Source organism: Haematobia irritans, chromosome 4, assembly GCF_050003625.1.
Source record: "Haematobia irritans isolate KBUSLIRL chromosome 4, ASM5000362v1, whole genome shotgun sequence".
NCBI lineage: Eukaryota > Metazoa > Arthropoda > Insecta > Diptera > Muscidae > Haematobia > Haematobia irritans.
Window position 1 is genome coordinate 148,108,303 of NC_134400.1, and position 23,235 is coordinate 148,131,537.

The window sequence follows — 23,235 nt, forward strand, 5'->3', positions numbered from 1 at the left end:
TTGGTAAAATTTACAAATGTAAAGAAATAATAAACTATTTTGTAAGAAATACGAAATTAGGAAATCTTTATGCTTTATTTGCGTATAACTTTTTCCCGTTTTTTAGTTCATTTAACTAACATACGCAAAAATTATTTGACTAAAATAAACTTTTTCCAAACATAATGATTCTATGAACTAATACAAAGTTAATATGCCTTTAGTGAAATAGAGAGTTCACTTTTTTTTTTAGTGTATGCTCACTGAATACAATTTTGGAAAAATTGTTGTCAAGAAAATAAAATGTTGCAAAATTTTATATAGAAATAAAATTTTGGAAAATTTTCTACAGAAACAAAATTTTGACTAAATTTTCTATAGAAATAAAATTTTGACCAAATATATAGAAATAACATTTTGAATCAAATTGTTATAGAAATAGAATTTGGCAAAATTTTTTATAGAAATAAAAGTTTGAAAAAAATTATCAATAGAAGTACAATTAAAAAAAAAATTGTGTAGCAAACAAAATTTTGCAAAATTTTCTATGGAAATAAAATTTTGACTAAATTTTCTATAGAAATAAAATTTTGACTAAATTTTATATAGAAAAAAATATTTCTATTGTAATACAATTTTGAATACATTTTTTATAGCAGTGAATATCAGTGAGCATCAGTAAGAAAAACAAAATTTGAGAAAATTTGCTATAGAAATAAAATTTGACAATTCTTTCTTATAGAAATAAAATTTTGAAAAAATTATCAATAAAAATCCAATTTTAGAAAAAATTTTGTGTAGTAAATAAAATTCTGCAAAATATTCTACAGAAACAAAATTTTGACTAAACTTTCTATAGAAATAAAATTTTGACAAAATTTTCTATAGAAATAAAATTTTGACCAACTTTTCTAATAAAAACAAGTAAGGAAAGTCTAAAGTCGGGCGGGGCCGACTATATCATACCCTGCACCACTTTGTAGATCTAAATTTTCGATACCATATCACATCCGTCAAATGTGTTGGGTGCTATATATAAAGGTTTGTCCCAAATACATACATTAAAATATCACTCGATCTGGACAAAATCTATAGACACAAAATTTAAGTCGGCTAATGCACTAGGGTGGAACACAATGTTAGTAAAAAAATATGGGAAACATTTAAATCTGAAGCAATTTTAAGGAAACTTTATTTATGATTTATCGCTCGATATATATGTATTAGAAGTTTAGGAAAATTAAAGTCATTTTTACAACTTTTCTACTAAGAAGTGGCGATTTTACAAGGAAAATGTTGGTATATTGACCATTTTTGTCGAAATCAGAAAAACACATATATGGGAGCTATATCTAAATCTGAACCGATTTCAACCAAATTTGGCACGCATAGCTACAATGCTAATTCAACTCCCTGTGCAAAATTTAAACTAAATCGGAGTAAAAGATTGGCCACTGTGGTGATATGAGTGTAAATCGGGCGAACGATATATATGGGAGCTATATCTAAATCTTAACCGATTTCAATAAAATTTGGCATACTTGACTACTCTACTAATTGTACTCCTAGTGCAAAATTTCAAACAAATTGAGCCAAAACTCTGGCTTCTAGGACCATATTAGTCCATATCGGGCGAAAGATATATATGGGAGCTATATCTAAATCTGAATTGATTTCAACCAAATTTGGCACGCATATCTACTATGCTAAATCCACTCCCTGTGCAAAATTTCAACCAAATTTGGCCAAAACTCTGGCTTTTAGGACCATATTAGTCCATATCGGGCGAAAGATATATATAGGAACCGATTTAAATCAAATTTTGCACACTTGACTATACGACTAAGTGTTATGTTTGTACAAAATTTCAAGCAAATCGGTATAAAACTCTGGCTACTGGGTCCATATTAGTCCATATCGGGCGAAAGATATATATGGGAGCTATATCTAAATCTGAACCGATTTTTTCCAAAATCAATAGGGTTCTATTCTGACCCAAATTAGGAACATGTGCCAAATTTGAAGGCGATTGGACTTAAATTTCGACCTAGACTTTGATCACAAAAATGTGTTCACAGACAGACGGACGGACGGACGGACGGACGGACAGACGGACATGGTTATATCGACTCAGGGACCCACCCTGAGCATTATTGCCAAAGACACCATGTGTCTATCTCGTCTCCTTCTGGGTGTTACAAACATATGCACTAACTTATAATACCCTGTTCCACAGTGTGGCGCAGGGTATAAAAATTATTACTATAAAATTTTGGCAAAATTTTGTATAGAAATAAAATTTTGACCAAATTTTCTAATAAACAAAATCTATTATTATAAGATTTTGACAAAATTTTCTATAGAAATAATATTTTGACTTAAATTATTATAGAAATAAAATTATCAATAGAAATAAGATTTTGAAAAAAATTTTGTGTAACAAACACAATTTTACATAATTTTCTATAGAAATAAAATTTTGCAAAATATTTTATAGAAACAAAATTTTGACTCAATTTTCTATAGAAGTAAAATTTTGACTAAATTTTCTATAGAAAAAATATTTTAATAGTAATAAACTTTTGAATAAGTTTTTTATACAAATAAAATTTTGACAAAACTTTTTATAGAAATAACATTTTGACAAAATTTTCTATAAAAAACAACTTTCAAAAAATTTTCTGTCAATATTCCGCATTTGTATATGGCCTTAAAATAAAAATAATATCGATTGTTCGAAATATTTCAAATAAATTGATATAATAAAATTTTGCAAAATATTCTATAGAAACAAAATTTTGACTCAATTTTCTATAGAAGTAAAATTTTGACTAAATTTTCTATAGAAAAAATATTTCTATAGTAATAAAATTTTGAATAAGTTTTTTATACAAATAAAATTTTTACAAAACTTTTTATAGAAATAACATTTTGACAAAATTTTCTATAAAAAACAACTTTTAAAACATTTTCTGTCAATATTCCACATATGTATATGGCCTTAAAATAAAAATAATATCGATTGTTCGAAATATTTCAAATAAATTGATATGGGCATTAAAATGGATCGATCCAGCCCATCTGCTAGTCTAGCATTCTAGGAAACATAAAAAGATAGCCGTAATTGGAAGTTGATTTTCATTTACAATCACGCTGTACATTGATCGAATGAATAACGCAATGGAAATTAATTTGCGTAAAAACTTGCTTAGTTACAAAAATGGGAAGTGTTTTAAAAAATTTGGTTTAGCCGGAGTCGGAGTCGAGGAAAATTTTTACGACTCCGACTCCAGCAAAATCTTCAGACTTCGACTCCAAGGCTCCGACTCCAAGCCTCCGACTCCGGCTCCACAGCCCTGGTTTCTATAAGCCCAAGAAGTAAAATCGGGAGATCGGTCTATATGGGGTCTGTACAAAAACATGGACCGATACTCACCATGTTCGGCACACCTCTTTATGGTACTAGAGTACCTCTAGATTTCAAATTTTAGGCAAATTGGATAAAAACTACGGTTTCTGTAAGCCCAAGAAGTAAAATCGGGAGATCGGTCTACATGGGGGCTATACCAAAATATGGACCGATACTCACCATTTTCGGCACACCTCCTTATGGTCTTAGAATACCTCTGATTTCAAAATTCAGAAACATTGGATAAAAACTACGGTTTCTGTAAGCCTAAGAAGTAAAATCGGGAGATGGGTCGATATGGGGGCTATACCAAAATATTGGACCGATACTCACCTTGTTCGGCATACCTCTTTATGGTCCTAGAATACCTCTAGATTTCAAATTTTAGGCAAATTGGATAAAAACTACGGTTTCTATAAGCCCAAGAAGTAAAATCGGGAGATCGGTCTATATGGGTTCTATACCACAACATGGACCGATACTCACCATTTTCGGCACACCTCCTTATGGTCTTAGAATACATCTGATTTCAAATTTCAGGCAAATTAGTTAAAAACTACGGATTTTAAAGCCAAAATAATTTATATACTTTATATAGTCGGAAATCGATATTTCGATGTGTTACAAACTGATTAACAAACTTATTACACCCCCGTCTCCATTCGATGGTGGTGGGTATAAAAATGACAAGAATTACATCGCTTGTTATGACTTTAATTTTAATTGCTCCTAAAGAAAATATGCTATAACAAATTTCGTTTGTTTAAAACAACGTTCCAATAGAAAGGACATTTTTTCTCTGTGTAGAGAAATTACATAGGAATGCTCATGATAAGACATTTAAAAGTGCTTTGTTTTATTTTTTGTTTTTCAGGTCTTCCTTATATACGAATTATTCCAAAGGTAACAGCAGTCTCTGGAGAGACATTAAACTTAAAATGTCCTGTTGCTGGCTATCCCATCGAGGAGATACACTGGGAACGTGGTGGACGAGAATTACCCGATGATATACGACAACGTGTTCAACCAGATGGATCCCTATCGATAAGTCCCGTACAGAAGAACACTGATTCCGGTGTGTACACATGTTGGGCTCGCAACAAACAAGGTCACAGTGCCCGGCGTAGTGGAGAAGTCACAGTGATTGGTTAGTATACTCCCAATGATAATCCCCACATATCAAAAATGTTATAAGAAAATTTTCAAGAAATTTAGAAACCAAAATAATATTTAACTTCAATCAGCATCAACAAGAGATAAGTGTTGGATCACCGAATACCGAAGCAAAAGGATCGCTCTTTCATATCGCCTTTATTGTATTCTATATTGATTTTTAATTATTTATATTTTTCTATTGTAAAAAAAACTGAAAATAATTATTTGCTTTCGCAATGCAACTACTAGCTCTGCTATTGTTTTTTGTGTAAAGCTTTATTGCTTAACTTTCACTATATGTAAACAAAAAACAAACAACAACCCAAAAACACTATACCTTAATTCACAGTACCGCCGAAATTGAGTCCCTTTCAATCATCGCAACTACAATTGAATATGGGCGACCGAGCCTCACTGACCTGTTCCGTTGTCAAGGGTGATTTACCGTTGACCATGGCCTGGCGCAAGGATAATCGTCCTATTGATCCCACCCATCATATGTCTGTGAAGCAGGTGGACCAATACAATAGCATTCTGGTCATTGAAAATCTAGGCTCTGATCATACCGGCAACTACTCATGTGTGGTACGAAATTCAGCAGCAGAAGTGGAAAACTCACAATCGTTATTGGTTAATGGTAAACAAATGATGCAGTTATTAAAATAAAAATGCAATCCAAACCACCATATACCCCCCTACAAACCATAACACACATTTCACCTTTTGTAACTTAAATATTTGTGTATTTCTCTTATTTATTTATATAAAAATACACAATTTCGATAATTGGTTTAGAAATTAATTTTTCTTATGTATGGTAGTGACATCAAAATTTTATTCTGAACACACATAAATATTGACCAAAAAGCTTTGAAATTGAAATGATTACTAATTCCTATGAAATTGAGTTCGAAATTAATAAATATTTGTTTTCAAATTGCAGTACAGTAGATTTTCTCTTACACGAAAAAAAACATGCCCGGTTCCTAAGATTTTGTCTTTTCAATAATGATTTTAGTAGTGATTGCAAGCCAAAGAAGCGGAGATTTGAAATAAAGACACATTTAAGGCACAACTCTCTTTTAAGTTTGAGTTTTGCGTACTTGATTCTAGGAAACAAATGTTATTTTATTAGTTTTTTTTATACACTCTACTATAGGATGGGAGGTATATTAACTTTGTCATTCCGTTTGTAACACATCGAAATATTGCTCTCAAACCCCAAAAAGTATATATATTCTGGGTCGTGGTGAAATTCTGAGTCGATCTAAGCATGTCCGTCTGTCTGTTGAAATCACGAACGAAACAAGCTATCGACTTGAAACTTGGCACAAAAAGCTGTTATTGATGTAGGTCGGATGGTATTGCAAATGGGCCATATCGGTTAACTTTTACGTATAGCCCCCATACACACAAAAAAAAAATCAGATTCAATCATGAAATTAATTGAACCAATTAATTTTTTAATTGAAATGTCTTCAATCACGAAAATGATAGCATCAATCACAGTTTTAATTGTGCATAGAAAAATACTTGATTAAAAAAATAATTGATTTCATTAGAAAATTTCAAATAATTTTTTAATTGATGTTGATTGCTAAACTCAATTAATTTATTAATAAAACAAGTAAGGAAAGTCTAAAGTGGGGCGGGGCCGACTATATTATACCCTGCACCACTTTGTAGATCTAAATTTTCGATACCATATCACATCCGTCAAATGTGTTGGGTGCTATATATAAAGGTTTATCCCAAATACATACATTTAAATATCACTCGATTTGGACAGAATTTGATAGACTTTTACAAAATCTATAGACTCAAAATTTAAGGCTAATCCACTAGGGTGGAACACAATGTTAGTAAAAAATGGGAAACATTTAAATCTGAAGCAAGTTTAAGGAAACTTCGCAAAAATTTATTCATGATTTATGGCTCAATATATATGTATTAGAAGTTTAGGAAAATTAGAGTAATTTTTACAACTTTTCGACTAAGCAGTGGCGATTTTACAAAGAAAATGTTGCTATTTTGACCATTTTTGTCGAAATCAGAAAAACATATATATGGGAGCTATATCTAAATCTGAACCGATTTCAACCAAATTTGGCACACATAGCAAAAATGCTTATTCTACTCCCTGTACAAAATTTCAACTAAATCGGAGTTAAAAATTGGCCTCTGTGGTCATATGAGTGTAAATCGGGCGAAAGATATATATGGGAGCTATATGTAAATCTGAACCGATTTCAATCAAATTTGCCACGCATAGCTACAATGGTAAATCTACTCCCTGTGCAAAATTTCAACCAAATTGCGTCAAAACTTTGGATATTAGAACCATATTAGTCCATATCGGGCGAAAGATATATATGGGAGCTATATCTAAATCTGAACCGATTTCAACCAAATTGGACACGCATAGCTACAATGCTAATTCTACTCCCTGTGCGAAATTTCAACTAAATCGGAGTAAAAAATTGGCCTCTATGGTCATATGAGTGTAAATAGGGCGAAAGCTATATATGTGAGCTATATATAAATCTGAACCGATTTCAATCAAATTTGGCACGCATAGCAACAATGGTAAATCTACTCCCTGTGCAAAATTTCAACCAAATTGGGTCAAAACTTTGGATATTAGAACCATATTAGTCCATATCGGGCGAAAGATATATATGGGAGCTCTATCTAAATCTGAACCGATTTCAACCAAATTTGGCACGCATAGCTACAATGCTAATTCTACTCCCTGTGCAAAATTTCAATTAAATCGGAATAAAATATTGGCCACTGTGGTCATATGAATGTAAATCGGGCGAACAATATATATGGGAGCTATATCTAAATATGAACCGATTTAAATAAAATTTGGCACACTTGACTACACTACTAATTGTACTCCTAGTGCAAAATTTCAACCAAATTTGGGTAAAACTTTGGCTTCTGGGACCGTATTAGCCCATATCGGACGAGAGATATATATGGGAGCTATATCTAAATCTGCACCGATTTCAATAAAATTTGGCACACTTGACTATAGTACTAATTGTTCTTCTTGTGTAAAATTTCAAGCAAACTAGGGTAAAACTCTGGCTTCTGGGGCCATATAAGTGCATATCGGGCGATATATATATATGGGAGCTATATCTAAATCTGAACCGATTTCTTCCAAAATCAATAGGGATATATTCTAAGCCAAAACACATACTTGTGCCAAATTTGACCAAACTGCGACCTAGACTTTGATTACAAAAATGTGTTCACGGACAGACGGACATGGTTATATCGACTCAGGGACCCACCCTGAGCATTATTGCCAAAGACACCATGTGTCTATCTCGTCTCCTTCTGGGTGTTACAAACATATGCACTTATAATACTTATAATACCCTGTTCCACAGTGTATCGCAGGGTATAAAAATACAAGACTGGTTACGCGCACATCGCTGAGAATATGTCCGAAATCTAAGAGAAGTATGCGAAGAATACCGTTAGAAAAAAATGAGTATGATCCAGGGATGGAAAATACAATTTTTAAGAAAGTACAGAAAAAAATTTTTTTTTGAGCGAAAAAGTACTTTTCACTAATTTCAACAAAAATTCCATTGGAAGATTATAGAAATAAAATTTTGACAATATTTTCTATAGAAATAAAAATTTATAAAAATAAAATTTTGACAAAATTTTCTATAAAAATAAAATTTTGACAAAATTTTCTATAAAAATAAAATTTTGACAAAATTTTCTATAAAAATAAAATTTTGACAAAATTTTCAATAAAAATAAAATTGTCTATAAAAATAAAATTTTGACAAAATTTTCTATAAAAATAAAATTTTGACAAAATTTTCAATAAAAATAAAATTTTGACAAAATTTTCTATAGAAATAAAGTATTCACAAAATTTTCTATAGAAAAAAAAATTTTTTCTATAGAAACAAAATTTTGACAAAATTTTTTATAAAAATAAAATTTTGATAAAATTTCCTATAGAAAAAAAATTTTGACAAAATTTTCTAAAGAAACAAAATTTTGACAAAATTTTCTATAGAAACAAAATTTTGACAAAATTTTCTATAGAAACAAAATTTTGACAAAATTTTCTACAGAAACAAAATTTTGACAAAATGTTCTATAGAAACAAAATTTTGATAAAATTTTCTATATAAATATTTTCTATAAAAATAAAATTTTGACAAATTTTCTATAGAAACAAAATTTTGACAAAATTTTCTATAAAAATAAAATTTTGACAACATTTTCTATAGAAACAAAATTTTGACAAAATTTTCTACAGAAACAAAATTTTCCAACAAAATAAAATTTTGACAAAATTTTCAATAAAAATAAAATTTTGACAAAATTTTCTATAGAAATAAAGTATTTCTATTGAAAAAAAATTTTGTCTGTAGAAACAAAATTTTGACAAAATTTTTTATAAAAATAAAATTTTCTATAGAAACAAAATTTTGACAAAATTTTCTATAGAAACAAAATTTTGATAAAAATTTCTATAAAAATTAAAATTTTGAAAAAATTTTCTATAAAAATAAAATGTTGACAAAATTTTCTATAGAAAAAAAGTAATCACAAAATTTTGCAAAAAACTATTAGCAAATGAGTTTTTTAAAGACTTTCTCAAAATATTTTGTCAAAATTATTGTACCATAAATCTGCTATCGGCTCAAATATGTCTTCACAAAAGGTACTAAATTATTCACGGGGGTACTACGGTACTGACCTGGGTGAAAAAGTAGCGAAAAAAGTACTATAGTACTGCATTTTCCATCTTTGGTATGAGCACATGCACGTGTATGATAGCAAGCAAAGAGCTCACTCATCAGAGAACACAGAAAAGCATTTATAAATGTCTTTGAAAAATTTATATTTTTCAATTTGGTAGTTTCTTAAATGTGTGTTGTTGTATGAGATAATTAATAAAACCATATTAATATTGGGATTAGAGTTATTACAATTCTAATTAACTAGAATATATAGCACTGGGCAAAATGTTGTCAAAATGCTCGCTAGACCCTGGACTACTCAAATTTAAAATCGTCATACATTTGCAAAACTGAGTATAGGATTTTCGACACAAAAATGGAGCCGACCAATTTTTGCCAGAGGCGTCGTGTTCTTCAGTAAGTTCTTCAGCAGTAAGAGTTTACTTGCGCTTTTTTGTACACAAAAAAGTAGGTAGTGCATCCACACTGCATGAATCGGTGGCAATAACGTAGGTTAGGTTAGGTTAAAGTGGCAGCCCGGTTAAATTTCAGGCTCACTTAGACTATTCAGTCCATTGTGATACCACATTTAACTAAAAGTACCTATTATATATGGGCACTTCTAGTCTTAACCACTGAACCATCTCTATTATTTACTTTTGTGGAACCAACCAGATTGCTCCAAAAACATTAACAAACTGCTTAAGTTAACGTTTTCCAGGTCAGCCAGTAATCTAAAGCTATATGCTCCTAAAATTCGCTTACGCCTTACACAAAAAGCAGGACACTCACACAAGAGGTGTTTAATTGATTCCTTTTCCTCCACATCATGGCAATAACGTTAACGAGTAATCAAACTAGTTTATGATCATTCGTTTACGTTATTGCAACCAATTCATGCAGTATAGATGCATGAAAGGTACTGCTGTTTTCCTTCATGCCAACAATGCTATCCTCAAAATGTTATATCACATCTGAGCAACATTTCTATTAAAATGAGCAATTATATCAGCGCTATGTAGAAGTTGCTCTAAATCGGGACATCGCTCACAAAAATCAGCGCTGATTCGGTTGTTTTGCAAGCAGTTGGTACCAGGGCTGTAGAGTCGAGTCAATTTTGCTCGACTCCGACTCCAGCATTTCTTCTTAGCCTCGACTCCGACTCCGGAGTCGACTCCAGGTGGTGTGCCTAAATCTCATTTTAACAGTATTCCAATTGTAATTTTAAGATATAGTGTTCCCAAATAAAAAGACCGGTGTAAGTATTCTATTTTTCCATATGTGTTTATATGTCACAAAGAACTCTAATTTTTGATACGACTCGACGACAAATCTCTGAATTTTAGGGGTGTAGAGAACTCTACATTTTAATTTCGGGCCAATAAATTAAAATACGACACAAGCCTATATAGAGACCACATCTAAATATCTCCAGAATATGAATCTCCAGAATATGAAGTTATAAAAACACAAAATTTAAAAAAATAATTAAGCTTCCAGAAGTTTAAGAAGTAAAATTCTGGTATTGGTCTATTAAGGCATTTTATAAAAAATAAATCTACATAAAAAAGAAAAAACCACAAACATCAAAATGTCGGGCTAATCAGACAGACATTTTAGATGTTAAAAAATATAATGTGTCGGACATATAAAACAAACATAAACTGCCATAAATTAGGACAGGTGGAATTTTAAATAACCACTACCATACCATAACCATACAACAGATGACAGTTTGTTTCTATAGAAGTAAAATGTTGAAACATCGATTTATAAATGGTCTATCATGGACATTAGAGGCCATCAATTTAATGTAAAGAATTTCGAGTGGCTTTGACGAAACAAACTTTCTCCCAAAAGACCGGCTCAGATGGCAGTTTGGCAGAGGTTTAATTTAAAACAAATAAGGAAAGTTTAAAGTCGGGCGGGGCCGACTATATTATACCCTACACCACTTTGTAGATCTAAATTTTCGCTACCATATCACATCCGTGAAATGTGTTGGGGGCTATATATAAAGGTTTGTCCCAAATACATACAAACTTTGCAAAAGTTTATTTATGATTTATCGCTCGATATATATGTATTAGAAGTTTAGGAAAATTAGAAACATTTTTACAACTTTTCGACTAAGCAGTGACGATTTTACAAGGAAAATGTTGGTATTTTGACCATTTTTGTCCAAATCGGAAAAACATATAAAGGGTGATTTGTTAAGAGCTTGATAACTTTTTTTAAAAAAAAAACGCATAAAATTTGCAAAATCTCATCGGTTCTTTATTTGAAACGTTAGATTGGTCCATGACATTTACTTTTTGAAGATAATTTCATTTAAATGTTGACCGCGGCTGCGTCTTAGGTGGTCCATTCGGAAAGTCCAATTTTGGGCAACTTTTTCGAGCATTTCGGCCGGAATAGCCCGAATTTCTTCGGAAATGTTGTCTTCCAAAGCTGGAATAGTTGCTGGCTTATTTCTGTAGACTTTAGACTTGACGTAGCCCCACAAAAAATAGTCTAAAGGCGTCAAATCGCATGATCTTGGTGGCCAACTTACCGGTCCATTTCTTGAGATGAATTGTTCTCCGAAGTTTTCCCTCAAAATGGCCATAGAATCGCGAGCTGTGTGGCATGTAGCGCCATCTTGTTGAAACCACATGTCAACCAAGTTCAGTTCTTCCATTTTTGGCAACAAAAAGTTTGTTAGCATCGAACGATAGCGATCGCCATTCACCGTAACGTTGCGTCCAACAGCATCTTTGAAAAAATACGGTCCAATGATTCCACCAGCGTACAAACCACACCAAACAGTGCATTTTTCGGGATGCATGGGCAGTTCTTGAACGGCTTCTGGTTGCTCTTCACTCCAAATGCGGCAATTTTGCTTATTTACGTAGCCATTCAACCAGAAATGAGCCTCATCGCTGAACAAAATTTGTCGATAAACACATTTCGAACCGAACACTGATTTTGGTAATAAAATTCAATGATTTGCAAGCGTTGCTCGTTAGTAAGTCTATTCATGATGAAATGTCAAAGCATACTGAGCATCTTTCTCTTTGACACCATGTCTGAAATCCCACGTGATCTGTCAAATACTAATGCATGAAAATCCTAACCTCAAAAGAATCACCCTTTATATGGGAGCTATATCTAAATCTGAACCGATTTCAACCAAATTGGACACGCATAGCTACAATGCTAATTCTACTCCCTGTACAAAATTTCAACTAAATCGGAGTAAAAAATTGGCCTCTACAATGGTAGCTACAATGGTAAATCTACTTCCTGTGCAAAATTTCAACCAAATTGGGCTAAGACTCTGGATATTAGAACCATATTAGTCCATATCGGGCGAAAGATATGTATGGGAGCTATATCTAAATCTGAACCGATTTCAATCAAAATTTTGCACACTTAACTGCACTACTAATTGTACTCCTAGTGCAAAATTTCAAACATATTGGGCCAAAACTCTGGCTTCAAGGACGATATTAGTCAATATCGGGCGAAAGATATATATGGGAGCTATATCTACATCTGAACCGATTTCATTCAAATTTGCACACTTGACTATACGACTAAGTGTTATGTTTGTACAAAATTTCAAGCAAATCGGTATAAAACTCTGGCTGCTGGATCCATATTAGTGCATATCGAGCGAAAGATATATATGGGAACTATATCTAAACCTGAACCGATTTCTTCCAAAATCAATGTGGTTCTATTCTGACCCAAATTAGGAACATGTGCCAAATTTGAAGGCGATTGGACTTAAATTGCGACCTAGACAAAATGTGTTCACAGACAGACGGACATGGTTATATCGCCTCAGGGACCCACCCTGAGCATTATTGCCAAAGACACCATGTGTCTATCTCGTCTCCTTCTGGGTGTTACAAACATATGCACTAACTTATAATACCCTGTTCCACAGTGTGGCGCAGGGTATAATTATATCTGCCAAGGACATCGGGTGTGTATGGAGATTTCTCAAGTAATTATCTCCATATACAAAATATGGGCCGACGGGAATTTTTCGCATTTGTTTATGGATCTCAAATCAACTCTAAATTCAAAATTTCTGAGAAATCTTATGCAAATTTTAGACTGGTAAAAATTTCGTAAACCAAATCTGAAGATGGGTTTATATGTAAGTGCTGTATCACATAATTGTCCGGTATGACCCATCTACGAACTCGAAAAAAAAGTTAGGTTCTACTGCTATATTGCCTTAAAATTGTACCTTTATCAAGAGTATATATAGGGTAATAAATCTTTAGTTTAATATGTTAAAAATGGACAATACAATTGATCAATTCAGCACATATTCAAGTAAAAGCTACTATTTATATTATCGTGAAATTTCACCCATATAAATACACTATGAATGGCCTGAAATCCAGTACCTCGTTTTTTTTGTTCGATTAAAACCCCTAATGGAATCTAATTTGTCGAAATATTTCCTTAATTACAAAGATATGAAGTGTTTTCAAATTTTGTTTCGCCGGAGTCGGAGTCGAGCAAAATTTTTACGACTCCGGATCCGACTCCAGCAAAATCTTCAGACTCCGACTCCGGTCCGACTCCACAGCCCTGGTTGTTACTGCCTCTCTCCCTTACAATCCTGCTGAAATAGTGCTCCATTTTTTACTGGGCAATGTCTGAGTATATAGGATTTTTTCTAATCGACAGCCGGTAACTATCCTTTCTCTAGTATAAAGTTTTTTTCCTTGACCAAAGGCCGATAAACTTTTCAATGAAGTCGTATTGTCCTTATAATTAAGTGATTTGATTTAAAAATGGATATCATAACATGAAAGAAAAAATGTTTGGGCTAAGGTCAACTTGACTTTAATAATTTAGAAAAAAAAATCTTTAAATTTAATGAAATTGTCTTTAAATTTGTTGTCTTTTTGCATCTTGACTACAAAGCAAAAAATCGTTAAAATATAGGACATGTTTTTCAACACTTTATTTTAAAGACGTTTTTTACTTGAAACACAGCATAATTTCTACTAGAAGTCGAGTCTTAATTTGGAAAATAAAGTCGTCGTTAACTTGTTTTTAAAGGACTTTGATAGCATATGAAGAAAAAAAGCTGAAAAAGCGAAAAATTAAAATTTGCTTCCTAGAAGCAAGTACACAAAACCTGATTTTAAAAGAGAATTGTGTCTTAAACGTATCCTTACTTGTATTCTCCGCTTCTTTGGCTCGGAATCAATACAAAATTTTTTAAAGTAAAGACAAAATCTTTGGAACCGGGTATTCGGTAACCACTGTATTTGCATTAAGCTCATTTTCATCAAAGTTAACCACAAAGTGGTTTATGTAGCATAATAAAATAACACAACTACTGTACATGCAATATTTCTAAACTTCCATAGGAATTTCCTGATTAGCATTACGATTTCAAAACTCACTTTTATATTTTTGGTTTTGATTTTGTATTTTGTAATATTTCTAAGTACTTGTGAATATACACAAATAACCACCATCATTTTTTTCACATTATTTAGAATGTTGGAACTTTTGGATTCACATGAATGTTTTATATCTACAGTATATCTACATTGTAAATTTCGTATTAAAATTTTTTTCTCTCTCCTTCTCTCTTGAATGCACAAAAATTTCATTTATTTTATGGTACACAAGAACACATACTACATTTCATTTAAAACCTAAATCATGATATAGACGAAACCCCCTTTGTAATTCTATATATATATATATATATATATATTTTTTTTTTTTTGTTTCGTTTCGTTTCCTTTCAACTTTCAACAAAGAAACTCATTCAACTATGATTAATTGAAACATGGTCATGTTTTTTTTTTTTTATTCTTGCCTACTATTTATTCATATAGTAATCACAGATTTAATCAAATATTCTACAACTATACGAGTATATTTACACATGTAGCCTTAATATTTTTTTAGGGAAATCTAAAATATTTCCCTTAGTTATTTTATTATTATTATTATTATTACTTTAAATTCGATTTTGTAATAAACGGAAAATTATTTTATATATATACAAAATTTTTGTTCTATGTACATTAAAAAATATATGTATATATTATGAAAATTTAATTTTAAAATAAAAAAAAAAACTGCGAAGATTTATATACACCAGCCAAATGATAAGAAAAAGGCTTTTTTGAGACAACCAAACAAATTTTTTTGACATTAAAAAATAAATAAATATCTATACCGTAGTTCTCGAAAGCGCTGCAGTTAATAAAAAAAATATCAATAGATATTGTTTTTGCCATTAATCAAAAAAACTCTATTTTCTATAGCTCAGATAACATCATCACTTTTATCATCATTAGCCTCATCAATAGCTTCGTCGTCGTCGTCGCCATCGTCGTTACTATCTACGAAAATATATCGTCTACAACTTGACATCTCTCATCCAGAAGGAATCAGCAACAATTACATGGCACAAATGGTTTTCATTGGCTTGAATGAATACTCTCAAAATTTTATACTGTTTTATTATTTCTCAGAGATTGAGTTGTTCTCTTTTCCGTTTCTTTTCTTGGTCTTGTTGCAGTCCCACCCATTATAGAACCGTTCGTATTTCAAGATGGTTTGGCCGAAGGTATGCGAACACGCACTGTATGCGGTGTTTCTCGTGGTGATCCGCCTTTAAAATTAACTTGGCTTAAAGATGGGGAACCCCTACCCGATCTATTGGGGGCCAATGTTACCATGTTAGATCAATATTCGTCATTGCTTAGCATACCTTCGCTCTCGGCTTCGCATTCGGGTGAATACACATGTGTAGCCAAAAATCCAGCAGCTGAGATTAAATACAACGCTCTATTGCAGGTTAAAGGTATAGTATACGCTTGACTCATTTTCCCTGAGAAAATACAAAAAAAAAGCTTTTTTTTACCCTGACATGTGATCTGGGAGATGATACACATATTTCGTTTGTTTTTATTTTTATTTTATTCATTATTCAAATCATTTTGAACTTCATATGATTTCTAACAGCAAACAAGAATCTGAAGAATTTGGGAAAAAACTAATAGATGATTATAGATTTCTCTGAGCAAGGTTCCACAGGCATTTGAGAAGAATACAAACTTTTTATTATGTTTGTAACACATGAAACTACTGGTCTCAGTTCCTTTGCTGCCACATACACTAAAAACAAACCAAAACAAGTAAGGAAAGTCTAAAGTCGGGCGGGGCCGACTATATTATACCCTGCACCACTTTGTAGATCTAAATTTTCGATACCATATCACATCCGTCAAATGTGTTGAGGGCTATATATAAAGGTTTGTCCCAAATACATAAAATTAAATATCACTCGATTTGGACAGAATTTGATAGACTTCTACAAAATCTATAGACTCAAAATTTAAGTCGGCTAATGCACTAGGGTGGAACACAATGTTAGTAAAAAAATATGGGAAACATTTAAATCTGGAGCAATTTTAAGGAAACTTCGCAAAAGTTTATTTATGATTTATCGCTCGATATATATGCATTAGAAGTTTGGGAAAATTAGAGTCATTTTTACAACTTTTCGACTAAGCAGTGGCGATTTTACAAGGAAAATGTTGGTATTTTGACCATTTTTGTCGAAATCAGAAAAACATATATATGGGAGATATATCTTAATCTGAACCGATTTCAACCAAATTTGGCACGCATAGCTACAATGCTAATTCTACTCCCTGTGCAAAATTTCAACTAAATCGGAGCAAAAAATTGGCCTCTGTGGTCATATGAGTGTAAATCGGGCGAAAGCTATATATGGGAGCTATATCTAAATCTGAACCGATTTCAACCAAATTTGGCACGCATAGCTACAATGCTAATTACACTCCCTGTGCAAAATTTCAACTAAATCGGAGCAAAAAATTGGCCTCTGTGGTCATTTGAGTCCCTTTTGGTATTGATTTCGAGCCAACGATGTGGCTTCTTTAAAATAAAGAAATTTTTTAGCGACCTATCTGGCTTCAAATTTAGGACCAATAAAATTAAAATTAGGATAGAGATCTTATTTATCCAATATTTTTCGTGGTTTATTAATAAAGGTACAGTGAAAAAAATATTTACGTGATATTAAAGATTACGCAACCTCAATTTTAGGATGCGCAATTTACACACTATTAAGGACAAATTTCTTTAAAATAATGACATTTTAATTAAAAGTAGGTTTATAATTTTCACTTTAAAAATTTTTGTCATTAAATTTAGGACACACATTTTGAAAATTTGCGTACCTTCGTTAAAGTTGCATGTCTTTAAACTAAGGCAAATTTTTCTTAAAGTAAAGAAACACATTTTTGATTTAAAAAAATCGTCCTTAAATTAATTGAAATATTCAATCTTTAGATTTAGGATAAAAAAGCTTCAAATATAGGCTAAGATTTATTTTGGGGATTTAGCGTCTTTGGTTTAAAGTTTTTTTTTTTCTGGAATTAAGAAAATATTTTTTACTTCAAGTGTCCGTCATAATTTTGGATAATTTGGATTTTGTTTGTACGTGAATAACTTTATTAATATACCAGAAAAATAGAATGATAATTCGATAAATGAGATATATATCCTAATTTTAATTTTATAGATCCTAGATTTAAAGCCAGATAGGTCGCAAAGAAATTTCCTTATTTTAAAGAACCCGCATCTTTGGCTCGGAATCAATACCAAAATCCTTAAAGGAAGGTAAAAATCTTTGAATCCAAGTAATTTTTTTTTTGAGTGTACTCATGTACAAACAAATGTCAGTTTAAAAATCCAAATTATAACGGATACTTCAACGTAAAAATGTTTTCTTAATTCTAAAAAAAAAAAACTTTAAACCAAAGACGCTAAATCCTCAAAAAAGTCTAAGCCTTGTTTTGAAACGTTTTTATTTTAAATCTAAAGATTAAACATTTCAATTAATTTAAGGACAATTTCTTTAAATCACAAATGTTTTTCTTAAATTTAAGGAAACTAAACCTTAGTTCAATGACATGCAACTTTAACGGAGGGACGCAAATTTACAAAATTTGTGTCCTAAATTTAGTGAAAAAAAATTTTGAAGCAAAGATTATAAACTTTATTTTAATTAAAATTTCATTATTTTAATGAAGTTTGTCCCTAATATTTTGTAAATTTCGCATCCTAAAATTTAGGTTGCGTAATCTTTAATGTCATTTTTTTTGTATACGTATGATCAAACATCATCAAAAACGGCAGCTAAAAATTGTCAAGTAGGCGAAATGATAATAATTACCCTAGGTTAGGTTAGGTGGCAGCCCTATGTATCAGGCTCACTTAGACTATTCAGTCCATTGTGATACCACATTGGTGAACTTCTCTCTTATCACTGAGTGCTGCCCGATTCCATGTTAAACTCAATGACAAGGGACCTCCTTTTTATAGCCGAGTCCAAACGGCGTTCCATATTGCAGTGAAACCACTTAGAGAAGCTTTGAAACCCTCAGAAATGTCACCAGCATTACTGAGGTGGGATAATCCACCGCTTTTGGCGTTCGGTCGAAGCAGGAATCGAACCCAAGACCTTGTGTATGCAAGGCGGACATGCTAACCATTGCACCACGGTGGCTCCCAATAATTACCCTACGGAAAATGAATCATCCACAGGACCGGTACAGGACTAGTCCCTGGTGTATATGGACCTGTCCCAGTTCTGGTCAAAACTTTAAAATGGGCTTGTCATTGACGGGGTAAATTTACACTTTAAGACACGTCTTGGACTCATTCCAAAGGACACCTCCTGGGACAATTTAGTAGGAGCACCCCATAGACAGGTACTCATGAACCACGAATCGCATCAGAAGTGAAAAACTTACGAACTATGTTGAACAAAAGATTATTCTGATAATCTTATTTCACTAAATATGTATATCCAAAAAGGTTTTAATTTCAATCAAGTATGGAAATCAATAAATTATGACTATTTAAAAATTGCGACAAATTGGAGCACCGGTACCAGTCCTGTGATATGCCCGTCAGTAGCAATTTGCATCAATTTCCCGTAGGGTTATGATAAACACTTTAAAACATTTGAGCTTATTGACACCACTGAAATTGGCAATCTATAGGTATTTGAGGTACATGATGTCCTATGCCATATTCGATAAATATCGGTCCACGTTGACTTCTTGAGGATACGGAAGCCGTAATTCTTTTTTCTCTGAGAGAGATCACCCTTTCTCTGGTTTTGGGAAACTTTTCCACTTGCGGACCCCTATAAGAAACTCTCTAGGACAACTAGAAAGGACTCACCATTCCATTGGTAACACGACTGTAAGATAACTATTTAAGTACTTGCAACTGAAGAAAACTGACGAAAATCTTGCCTCAGAATTATTTGTCATTTTCTACTTTACGTAGCTTATCGGCATAGCTGGCGTTGATTTGTGAAAAACGTTCAATAGGCAGTAGCAGCAGGCGTGTCGATAAGTTATGTTTTTTTTTTTTTATCAGATGTGGGATATCAGAAAAAAATCTTAGCTGTCAAAACAAAAAATAGTATAGACATTTTTTACAAAAGGAAAAATTGAAAAAAGGAAAATATAACAAGAAGTAGCGTATCGCCGACGAAATGTCGGTAGTCTTTGCGGCTCCATCGGTGCTTAAGTGGTGTGGCATTGAGTAATGCGAAAGACCAGTCCCCATATTTAGCCCATCTCGTCCGGATTCAGTTTCGACTCGTGAATGGATTGTAAATGTGGAGCGTGCTAAGCGGCATCATCATTGTTTGCGGGTAAAAACGAGAGGGAACTGCGGCTCTGTGATTGTAGTACACATTGAGCGATGATTTATTTGGTTGTTCCCTGGATATTGCTAGGTTGAGCGTCTCTGTGATGTTGATTCACATTGAGCGTTGTTTACTTTAGTGTTCCCTGAACGTATTCCAGGTTGAGTGGTTTGTTGGTTCTGTGGAAGAATATTTTTGTAAATGAAGATTGAGACATGATCACTGAGGACAGTGATAGTACAGGATGGCCGAGTTGTAAGCTAACTAATTAAGTACTTGCAACTGGACAAAACTGAGGAAAATCCTGCCTCAGAGTTATATTTAATTTTTATACCCTCCACCATAGGATGGGGGTATATTAGCTTTGTCATTCCGTTTGTAACACATCGAAATATTGCTCTAAGACCCTATAAAGTATATATATTCTGGCTCGTGGTCAAATTCTGAGTCGATCTGAGCATGTCCGTCCATCCGTCCGTCTGTTGATATCACGCTAACTTCCGAACGAAACAAGCTATCGACTCGAAACTTGGCACAAGTAGTTGTTATTGATGTAGGTCAGATGGTATTGCAAATGGGACATATCGGTCCACTTTTACGTTTACCCCCATATAAACGAACCCCAAGATTTGGCTTGCGGAGCCTCTAAGAGAAACATATTTCATCCGATACGTCTGAAATTTGGTAGATGGTGTTGGTATATGGTCTCAAACAACGGTGCAAAAATTGGTCCATATCAGTCAGTAATTATATATAGCCCCCATACAAACCGATCCCCAGATTTGGCTTGCGGAGCCTAAAAGAGAAGCACACTTCTTCCGATTCGGCTGAAATTTGGTACATGGTGTTAGTAAAGGGTCTCTAACAACCATGCGAAAACTGGTCCACATCGGTCCATAATTATATATAGCCCCCATATAAATCGATCCCCAGATTTACCTTGCCGAGCCTCAAGGGGAAGAAATTTTCATACGATCCGGCTGAAATTTGGTACATGGTGTTAGTATATGGTATCTAACAACCGTGCAAAAATTGGTTCACATTGGTTCATAATTATATATAGCCCCCATATAAACCGATCTCCCGATTTGGCTTGCGGAGCCTCTAAGAGAAGCAAATTTCATCCGATCCGGTTGAATTTTGGAACATTGTGTTAGTATATGGTCTCTAACAACCATGCCAGAATTGGTTGATATCGGTCCATAATTATATATAGCCCCCATATAAACCGTTCTCCAGATTTGACCTCCGGAGCTTCTTGGAGCAGCAAAATTCATCCGATCCGGTTCAAATTTGGAACGTGGTGTTAGTATATGACCGCTAACAACCATACCAAAATTGGTCCATATCGGTCTATAGTTAGGTTAGGTTAAAGTGCCGGCTCGATTAAGTTTCAGCCGATCCCCAATCACACAAAAATTGGCCCATACCGGTCGTTAATCATGGTTGCCACTCGAGCCAAAAATAATCTACCAAAATTTTATTTCTATAGAAAATTTTGTCAAAATTTTATTTTTATAGAAAATTTTGTTAAAATTTTATGTCTATGGAAAATTTAGTTAAAATTTCATTTCTATAGAAAATTTTGTCAAAATTTTATTTCTGTTGTCAAACTGAATTTTATACGTATTTTATCGGTCTTTTTAAACCCTGCGCCACACTGTGGAACAGGGTAGTATAAGTTAGTGCATATATTTGTAACACCCAGAAGGAGACGAGATAGACACATGGTGTTTTTGGCAATAATGCTCAGGGTGGGTCCCTGAGTCGATATAACCATGTCCGTCTGTCCGTCCCTCCGTCCCTCCGTCCCTCCGTCCGTCCGTCCGTCTGTCTGTGAACACATTTTTGTGATCAAAGTCTAGGTCGCAATTTAAGTCCAATCGCCTTCAAATTTTACACATGTTCCTAATTTGGGTCAGAAAAGAACCTTGTTGATTTTGGAAGAAATCGGTTCAGATTTAGATATAGCTCCCATATATACCTTTCGGCCGATATGCACTATTATGGACCCAGCAGCCAGAGTTTTATACCGATTTGCTTGAAATTTTGTACAAACATAACACTTAGTCGTATAGTCAAGTGTGCAAAATTTGATTGAAATCGGTTTAGATTTACATATAGCTCCCATATATATCTTTCGCCCGATATGGACTAATATGGTCCTAAAAGCCAGAGTTTTGGCCAAATTTGATTGAAATTTTGCACAGCGAGTAGATTTAGCATTGTAGCTATGCGTGCCAAATTTGGTTGAAATCGATTCAAATTTAGATATAGCTCCCATATATATCTTTCGCCCGATATGCACTTATATGGACCCAGAAGACAGAGTTTTATCCCGATTAGCTTGAAATTTTGCGCAAGGAGTACAATTGGTAGTATAGTCATGTGTGCCAAATTTGACTGAAATCGGTTTAGATTTAGATATAGCTCCCATATATATGTTTTTCTGATTTCGACAAAAATTGTCAAAATACCAACATTTTCCTTGTTAAATCACCACTGCTTAGTCGAAAAGTTGTAAAAATGACTCTAATTTTCCTAAACTTCTAATACATATATATCGAGCGATAAATCATAAATAAACTTTTGCGAAGTTTCATTAAAATTGTTTCAGATTTAAATGTTTCCCATATTTTTCACCTACATTGTGTTCCACCCCAGGGCATTAGCCGACTTAAATTTTGAGTCTATAGATTTTGTAGAAGTCTATCAAATTCTGTCCAGATCGAGTGATATTTAAATGTATGTATTTGGGACAAACCTTTATATATAGCCCCCAACACATTTGACGGATGTGATATGGTATCGAAAATTTAGATCTACAAAGTGGTTCAGGGTATAATATAGTCGGCCCCGCCCGACTTTAGACTTTCCATACTTGTTTAATTTAAAATATACCACGTATGGACTTACTTACAATTTAGAAGACGGTGTTTGGAGGTTTCAAGATACCTTACCATCGGCAAGCGTTACCACAACCCAAGTAATACGATTGTGGATGACAGTGTTTAGAAGAAGTTTCTACGCAATCTATGGTGGAGGGTACATAAGATTCGTTATATACTTGTTTTACTTTGCGTAGCATATCGGCATAGCTGTCGTTGATTTGTGAAAAACGTTCAATAGGCAGTAGTAGCATGCGTGTCGGTCGATAAGTTACATTCTTTTACGACGAAATATTCGTTTCCAACTATATACGTATATGGGTTCTTGATCAAAATGAAATT

General features: G+C 33.0%; 1 protein-coding gene across 1 annotated transcript in view; it reads left to right on the forward strand.

The window, feature by feature from the left end:
• Positions 1 to 23,235, forward strand: part of Dscam2 (Down syndrome cell adhesion molecule 2) — a 210,552-nt gene that overhangs the window by 88,206 nt on the left and 99,111 nt on the right. The window contains exons 8-9 of the mRNA XM_075307282.1: positions 4,263 to 4,535; positions 15,827 to 16,111. Coding sequence (XP_075163397.1) covers positions 4,263 to 4,535; positions 15,827 to 16,111 — 558 coding nt within the window. The remainder of the gene's footprint in view (positions 1 to 4,262; positions 4,536 to 15,826; positions 16,112 to 23,235) is intronic.